The sequence below is a fragment of the Epinephelus lanceolatus genome, chromosome 8 (genome assembly GCF_041903045.1).
Source record: "Epinephelus lanceolatus isolate andai-2023 chromosome 8, ASM4190304v1, whole genome shotgun sequence".
NCBI lineage: Eukaryota > Metazoa > Chordata > Actinopteri > Perciformes > Serranidae > Epinephelus > Epinephelus lanceolatus.
Window position 1 is genome coordinate 25262921 of NC_135741.1, and position 8775 is coordinate 25271695.

At 39.0% G+C, this 8775-nt stretch overlaps 1 protein-coding gene across 2 annotated transcripts; it reads right to left on the reverse strand.

Annotated features, from left to right (window-relative positions):
- Positions 1 to 3646: 3646 nt before the first annotated feature.
- On the reverse strand, positions 3647 to 8375 carry asb8 (ankyrin repeat and SOCS box containing 8). Of its 2 annotated transcripts, none has more exons than XM_033630159.2 (4): positions 8228 to 8375; positions 6626 to 6802; positions 6426 to 6530; positions 3647 to 5536 (listed from the first exon to the last, which is right to left on the reverse strand). In XM_033630159.2, the coding sequence occupies exons 2-4, from the start codon at positions 6752 to 6754 to the stop codon at positions 4901 to 4903; spliced, it is 870 nt and encodes a 289-aa protein (XP_033486050.1). In that variant the 5' UTR covers positions 6755 to 6802; positions 8228 to 8375; the 3' UTR covers positions 3647 to 4900. The 2 variants fall into 2 exon arrangements, with proteins under 2 accessions (XP_033486050.1, XP_033486051.1); XM_033630160.2 differs by lacking the exon at positions 8228 to 8375 and adding an exon at positions 7987 to 8218.
- Positions 8376 to 8775: the final 400 nt, after the last annotated feature.

An 8775-nucleotide genomic window follows, 5' to 3' on the forward strand; every position in this document is an offset into this window, starting at 1 on the left:
AAGTGAGACTTTGCCACTGACCCCAACCCTGGGGACAGTTGCAACATGTTAAAAATACATTGAATTTCACAAATTAACTTTTGCTTTTTGTCTTAATAAGCATAGATGGCTGAAAGTATGCATTGGTGTACAATGATATAATAGCATTATTGATTTATTTAGTAATTTTCTTTATCAAATTACAGTTATTGGGTTTTGTTTGTGGGGACTCCTCTGTTAGTAACCTTTTCATCACTTGGCATACTGAAAACAAACAGGATAAAATTTCTACTTATTATTATTTATTATTTATTGGACACATGGTAACGATGTCACAAGTAGTAGTAGTAAAAAAAAAATACCTATATACCTCCAAAATGTCTAGCATGTTTCTAATTGGAGGAATAAGAGCTGTAAGAGCTGTTGCAACTGTCCCGCACTGCAACCGTCCCCAGTCTCCCCAGCTCCCTTGTAGTGAACTGGAAGAACAGTTCTCACATTAAATATCTATAAGGCTACTACTATTTAACCATTGTATAGTCTACAACATGAAGGAAATGCAAAAACATTAACACACACACACACACACATTAACAAACATCAATGTAATCAATACTTAACATAAAAAGTAAAAAAGTACATTAATGTTTATACCAAAATAACCAATTCCGTTAATCAAATGTATAGCTGTCTAGCAGAATCCCCTTTCATAGGACATTTTAGTGAAGTTAAATCACATAAAAGTCAATTTCTGAGACTGTGAAAAAAAGAAAATTATTTTGTAAATTGGCTTCATGAATAAAGAATTACCCTCATAGTAGTAAACTGTCCAAGACAATCACCAAAGCCATCATTATCTTTATGGGTGGGTGATATGTTAGCTTGTAATAAATCAAATGTGTGTCCTTATAAGAAGTAGAGTGCATATAATTAAATTATTTTCTTAAAAAGCTCATTAGAAGTTGAACTTGTCACTGGGGGAGTTTTTCTTATCCAGATTGAGAGTCTAAGGATAGAGGGTGTCCTATGCTGTACTGATTGTAAATCCCCATTCAGGGCAATTTGTGATTTTGTGATTTTTAGGCTATATAAATAAAATTGATTCAAGTTATTTCTGAGCCATCAGAATGCAGTGCTACCACACACAGAGGAACACTTTGTAGATACTGTTTTGCCCTTTGCTATTTAACTAATTAAAATATATTTCTTTAGATTTTTAAAATAAAATCTCAGCTTAAATTACTGTTGCACAATGTGTCACAATTCACACGATAAAAGGAAGTAGTTGAATGAACAAAACGAGGGGGGTCTTTCCCCTCTCGCCGTGGTTTCCTTCCTGATATTCTCACCCTATTCTCTTTCCTTGGAAGTGAACGTCCTGACTGTGGCAGTATGAGGCAGCACTGTATACAAGCCTACAACAACAGGCCAAAATATTATTAATGCATAAACATAAAACAAGATGCAATGGTTCAATTTAAGAATATGCTTAATCAGCTTTTGTTGCATGTTTGAGAATGCATGAAGTATTAAAGACGAGGCATCTGATGTAATCCACAGCAACTGTTACGTAACATCACAATTTTCCTCCAATATACAAACCACACGAAACATCTCACTCAGAGGCCTTTTAACAAGACAATAAATGTGAATTCAGGGACAAGCTTAGAGAGACCTCCAGTGGATAATCTGAGAACTGACCGTGCTCGAGTTGACTTCTGTATTCCTGTAAAGCAGTGTCCTGGACGTTTGAGATCACTCCCTGCTCCAACAAAGCTGATTTAAACCAGAGTCAGAGGCAGTTTCTGAAGAAATGTTGTGTGGATGCTAGTTGAAAAAGTGAAATGTGTTTAAATAGTATAGCCTAAATGTCACTGAAAATTTAAACAGTACTAATGTATGAAAGATGTGCAATATTGTAAGTTTTCTTTAAGCTGATGCAAAATTTAATTGCTGGCTTTAAAAGTTGAAAGAAGTGGAATAATTTAAGGTTTGCTGAAAAGCTGATGCTACACTGAACTGCTGGCTTAGATGTGTAAGAAAGTAAAGTTTAAGGAATAGGTGACAAGTGTAATGTGTTTAAATAGTATAGCCAAATGTCACTACAAAGTTAAATTGTTTTAATAATGTAAGAAAGATGTGCAATGTTGTACGTTTTAAGCTGATGCTAAACTTAATTGCTGGTTTTAAAAGTTAAATAATATCAATAATGTATAAAATATGTGGAATATTTTAAGGATTGCTGAAAAGCTGATGCTACACTGGACTGCTGGGTTAAATGTATCAGAAAGTAAAGTCAAAGGAATAGATGACAGTCAGTATAAATGTCACTGAAAAGTTGAATAAGACCAATAATGTGTGATAGGTGTGAATACTTCCAGCATTCACACCCAATGGTCAGCTTGTTATTAAGCAATTTCAGGACTTGACAATGAAATGATCCTTTAAATAAGCTGTGTTGGAGCAGGGAAAGAAACATGCAGGACAAGAGGTACTCCAGGAGAGGTTTGGGAATTAAAGACTAATGTAAAAGCAAAATACAATCAGCTATTCTTAATGCTTTGCCAAAGTCACTAGTGTTAATACAAAGAAAAATGCATTTTTCATATATTCACAATAAATCTAAAATCCCTGTTAAGCTGTTTCTTACTGTCCCCTCTTACATCACAAGGTCTTTAGGTCTCCAGTATTTCAATAACTTCAAAACAGCTCCAAGTAACGCTCCTGACAGTTACTGTATGATGTGGTTTCTCACATTCAAGTTCCTCTCATTGTAATGACTGTGATTCAGTCTAATGAGTGCAGTCAAACTGCAACTATACTCTAGAGGCTTTAAGTGATCACAGCTGTATTCGGTCCTGAAAAGAAGATGCAATTTCACATGGTTACTGAGCTTTTAAGGCAGTGTTTAATTAGAAGTCCAAGCAGCAATACTTCCTGCTGGAGCCCCGTTGTTTTTGCTGCCATTGTTACCTCTTCTTCATCTTTTTTTCGTCAGCTAAAAGTGTTCGTGCAGGAAAAACCTCAAGACCGAAAGTGACCAAAATTGGCAGGTGGGCTGCAAATTCCACCCCCTACTCAGGGACATGAAATGGCACTCATTGACCTCAAGGTGGCACTCTAACAATCAAGTCCATGTTTCTGTCATTATCTCAAACTGCTTGGCCTAAAGTCAAAATTGCTGCAATGGAAGTTTTGTGACTCTTTCTCAAAACCCTATTGTTGAGATCTCGTCAGAAACCATTGGGCCAATCGTCCCAACACTTTGTCAGGATCATCTACAGGCCTTTACAGTTATATATGCAGTTACAGCATTTTAACTGTTGTAAGCATGTTAAGTTTCCAAAAGAAATGTGATGTCATTGTCTCAACTTGCAAGAAGGTGTGTGAAAAACCATGTTTCCCCAGTGGCTTTTTCAGGAAGACACCTTCTCTGGGATACAGAGTCCCCAGGGGGCCAAGTCCTACTTGCCAATGATGTAGCAATTCATGTAAGTGATATGTTTTCAAGTGTCAGTCGAGGTCCTATAACGTTGAAGTTTGCAGTCTGCTTATACCTTGCTCATTGCTGCTTGTGGCAGTATTTCTGATTTGTTAGATGTAATATAGCTTTTCATTTAAGCACCTTAACTTCACCATTTTTGTGAAGAGCAATGAAAAGAAGAAAATGAACGGAATATAAAGGCATTTACTTTCATTGACAAAGAAAAAAGCACTTTTGCAGGTGTACACAAGACGTGATCTAAGGGGTTAATTGTTTACAGAAACAGAACAAGCAAACAAAATCAAGCACAAAATTGGTCAGATTTCAGACAGATGCCATTACAAACGTAAATACATCTTGCAAGCTTATTTAGTGAGTCTTTCACTAAAAGACATTAACTTAGTAATCATGCCGTTTCATGGTTGTAACATTTAAACATTTAATTTAAAATAAAGTATTTTTTAAACATATGCTGCAAACAAATTTGGACCTGGGAGCACCTTTGAAAACCCACACTGTTGCAAGTTAAGACTACAAAGATCTGTCATAAAAAAAGAACATTTTATTTCTCCTTGGCAACTGCATCCTTCTTTAAAACAAAGCCCAAATAAATAGTACATCACATATGACAGCAGGCATGTTGACATCACTTTTATCAGCGCTGCACATTTCCAGAGGGCTAGATAGAGGCAAGATTAGTGTGCCTGGCACATTTTGTTTAACCAATGATAATATTCTGCAACATTACGTTGCTTCTAGATAAATAAAAGGGTTCCCATCTGGCACAATCTTTTCTGCTCTGATCAAGAGTGTTTTTTTTTTAATTATTATTATTATTATTTTTTGTTTTTCCTTAGTATTGCAAAAATGATTGCATTGTGAGTTCACTGAGAAGTCACTGAGAGAAAGATGGCCACTCCAACTATCATATACACTTCATAACTTTTGTTCCTGAGCGCTACATCAGAAACTGCATCCTCTCGATAGGCTGCACCATGAGACATTAGCCCTCATTCATAACCCTATCTTAAATTTTATTTTAATCTTTCAATGAGCATATATTTATTTTACCAGCCAACTCAATTTAACATTTTTTCATGATCTGTGACAAACCATAATAGTATTCAATTCATTTCTTAAGATATACCATTAAATACTTGCTGCAAATTTTGCCTATGAAAAATTAATCGTAAGTATTTAAAATTTCAAAGACACACTGCCTCTCCAACCACCACATAATAAAAAAAGATTTGGAAAGGTTTGTACGTGTATCCTGGGACAGAAATCTGTATTTATTTGCGAGAAGTTTGATAAATGAGGGCCACTGTTTGACAACATCCTATAATTTATTGGAGACACTTCCTTGCCAATAAATGCTGTGTGATAAGCTGTCTAATAATCAGCAATGTCTGAGAGCTCCCCAATGGTTTCATCACCTCAGTCTCTCAGCAGCAAATAGTCTTTGATAGTCTCTGGTAGAGGAAGCTCTTTAACAGCCGTGGGGAGGAACTGAACACCAAGACTCTGCCGGACAGCACAGCGTGCAAGAGAGCGGAGCGTGGGTGCATGAGCCACCATGTTGGTCAGCCTAGCCAGCAGCTGAGGATCCTTACTCAGCTCCCTGGGAGGGGTGCCATCAGCCCGTCGGATTTCAAACCGCCCTGCTGCCCGGCACAGCAGCTCCAAGCACTCCTCCTCCTGTTCAGTACCCAGGCCCCGGGCCAACAGGGCCACCAGTCGAGAGATAGGGGTCTGGCCCTTCAGGTTTGTCACATGAACCTGGGCTCCGTAGTCCAAAAGCACCTTTACACTCTCTAGGTTACCCTTCATTGCTGCCCAGCTCAAGGGCGTGTCATTGTTGTAGTCCCGGGCATTAGGACAGGCCCCGCTCTCCAGCAAGGCCCTCACACACTCTGGGTTATCTTTAAAGGCGGCCCAGTGAAGTGGAGTGTCCTTGTTGCCGTCCAGGGCGTTTGGCTGGGCCCCATACTCCAACAGCAGCTCCACGCAGCTCTCGTCCTTCTCAGCTGCATAGTGCAGTGCTGTGCGGTTATATCCATCCAAAGCATTCACCTGATAAGGAAATGTAATGCAAATAGCAATGTTATGCTAAGGAGTTAACAACACTTTGTGCCATATTTTAACTGTGCAAGCAGAATGGCCTGCACAAAGTGGTACATCTGAGGTGCATGGTCTATGTACTTGATGTTTTGGTATGTGCACAAGTATGTGCAGCAGCAGAGAGTGTGAGAGGGCTTGCTGAAGTGCAATATAGATCAGAGGGTGTGGTTGTTGGCCACCAAAATATCACACAGACGAGCAAAGAGAATTTCAAGGTCAGGAAAATACCAAGCTGTTGTAGTGCTGCTCGCACCGACACAAAACCAGAGCCCTACAATCAGAGGCTTGGTTCACTCAAAGTAAAAAAATAAAATAAAATAAAATACGGAATTACTTTTTACCAAATAGTGATTATCTGACTAATAATGACAGTGTTTCTAAAAGACATGTTGCTGCTGAATTCCATTATGTTGTTTTTTTGTTGTTGTTTTTAAGTGTTAAGTATAAACATCTGACACTAGAGAGTTGGCTGTCAAACAGCAAACTTCTAGTGGCAAAATTTACTGAATTCTCATTCTCATAATTTCGGTTCCATGTTTGCTAACTGCAAGTTGTTTGTCTACATACTGTGTTTGATTTTTGCATGTTTTTTTGCACGTATTATTAAATTTCAGATGTTAAAACTTTCTTGAAAATGCCAACAGGAAAGCATTTTAAAAACAGGTCCCGCTGACACATTTGTCGTGCACTGATGTTTAGTGTGATAATTAGCTAAGATTCAACTCTCTGCGCATTGATTTTCATATCATACAGTGGCTGTCTGGAAGGTAGTAAACTAATCTCAAACCTTGTGGTATGCTATGAGGAGTGGTCCTGTTTGTAGGAGTTATCCATGACATACCTCTGCACCCTTCTCCAGCAGCAGCTCCACACAGTCAGCATCAGCGACCATACAGGCGCAGTGCAGGGGCTTAAGTGTGCCATGCATCCGGTTCACATCAGCTCCCTTAGGGCATACAGGAGATAAATAATGTCAACATAACTGTTGGAGCTAAGGGATGTTATTTGTTTGAAGTTGGACTGGAAGATGAGCAGGCCTACCTTACGAATGAGATCCTCCACATTGTCGTGTGGGAATGAGCGGATGGCAGCAATGGTGCGAATGAGCCGCTCAGACAAAGAGTATTTACTTTGAATGCTTTGCATGATGTACCACATAGTAGAGCTCATGTGTAACTGAGGACCATGGCACCCGGGCCGGGGTGACACTACAGCACACTGAAACACATTTCCAAGAAGTTGGGGTTAATGGAGATCTCTGGACCTTGAAAGAATTGTTAAAAAAAAAAAAATTGAATGGTCTCTCAGGATTTTTTGGGGGTGATTAGACTTCTTGTTAGGTAGTGGAAGGGAGTGTATGTCACATGATTATGTCATACCTTTTTTAATATAGAAATGCATTTATTCCAGCACAATTTGACCAGAGGTTTCCAAAGTACATTGTTGCAAAGTTAGTGACCTTCCCCATGGAATATCACGATCAAAGTGTCGTTTGATTGTGACAAATAAATGTGCACATATTGTAGAAAAGTATTCCTTTAATGTAGAATTACATTGGCAGTACATAGTCGGGTCTTCTAAGGCGACTTACATTGAATATTGGGGCTCCAGAGGAATCTCCCTTTATTTGGGAGTCTGTTATATATCCAACCTATTTTTTTTTAAATCCACATGTCAATTTGCCAAGACCAATGATCTCGAGGAATTTATTTGTTGATCTTAAGATCGAAATTTCATGCACCCATGCATGATAACAACCACAAATAATAACTTTAATTACCAAAATGAACACTGGTAACATTTGACAAATTAACATATTTTCCCTGTTCTTTAGTCACAATTGTTTTGGGGTTAAATAAAAAGCGAAAGGACACAATATCTGCTCTGCCCTGGATGGTGTTTGCGTGTACTATCATGAGCCGATGCATAACGTTATTCTGCGGTTGCTGCTTCATCAAAGTGGCCCGACAGATGTCTGGCAGCAGATTATTAGCCATGCAAGTAACTAGAGGTAAACAAATGACTGTCGCTGACAGCTAACGCTAGCTCATCTGACTAGAATATGCTCCACAACAAAAGGGGGAAAAAACGTGGTGCACGTTTTAAACCAAATGACACCTTTAAAAATAGCACAATAATTGCAATATACAAATTATAAGAGCCGATTGACGATGCTGGGTTGGTTCAGAGTAAAAAAATATCCCTGGCTACATTTTCCACCGGCAGCTAGCACTAAGTTAGCTAGCTAGCAAGCTAACGTTAGCATCGAGATGCTAGGAACAATCGACTCTCGTAGGTGGAAAAAAAGCAAATGACATTCACTTGAAACACTTGTGAGCGCTCTTTCAAATTATTTTCGCATCAATCGTTGATAAATTACCGATGCTACTTAAACAACGTACCGTTTTTGGTCCACGGTTTGAACGTCTGTCGGGTTACTGTATCGACTGCTGCTCGTTCACATAAACAAAGCGTCAGAGCTCGCTCGGCACGCCCTCTGCCTCGAGCTCCTGTTCCCCTGTATTTAAACTGAACCGACCCCAACGGCTGCTCTGCTTTAACTTCACATAGTTTGATATATTCTGTGAGTACCGGCTTTTACCATGTCTGCCTCGAAGGCTCGTCTTTACCGAGTGTACTTACTTTCCAAAAATAGCCATGTATGTCCACACCGCCAACCAACAGCGTGCTGTGAATGCCTCCAGCCCATGACCATGTTAAGGTACAATCGAACAAGTGGCTTCACAAATCACTGAAGACTGACAGGTCAGGCAGGCAGCCCCTGGTGGACAGCCAGACCAACGAGCCACAGACTATAAACATTTATGTTTTCAAGTTTTATAAAGTCATAGTTGCGTAATGTCGTCTGGGCCCGTGGACACAAAATGTCAGAAAGGGGCGAAAACAGCTGTGAGAAGTTCTAACGTCATCAAACTAATAATTTTTGTCACCGACAGTTCAGATTACATGAATATTTAACACAGAGAATAAGCAAATGATCCCATTTGAGAAACAAATGCTGAAAGAACTGGGTGTTTTTTCTTTGATTACTCGATCATTAAAATGTGCTGAGATCAGTTTTGTCAATTGATTAACCAGCTTTCAGCACTTCTTCATTAACATCCAGGTCCAGACGCTCATTATTCATCTGCATCCTGATTTTGACAGAACATTTTATAATCACCAGGTAT

Excerpts from the sequence above, each read along its gene's own strand:
- asb8 (XM_033630159.2), bottom strand. The coding sequence starts at position 6,754 with ATGAGCTCTACTATGTGGTACATCATGCAAAGCATTCAAAGTAAATAC. Across the intron at positions 6,531-6,625 it reads TGGAGGATCTCATTCGTAAG|GGAGCTGATGTGAACCGGAT; the intron begins GTAGGCCTGCTC and ends GTATGCCCTAAG. Across the intron at positions 5,537-6,425 it reads TGCTGGAGAAGGGTGCAGAG|GTGAATGCTTTGGATGGATA; the intron begins GTATGTCATGGA and ends TTTCCTTATCAG.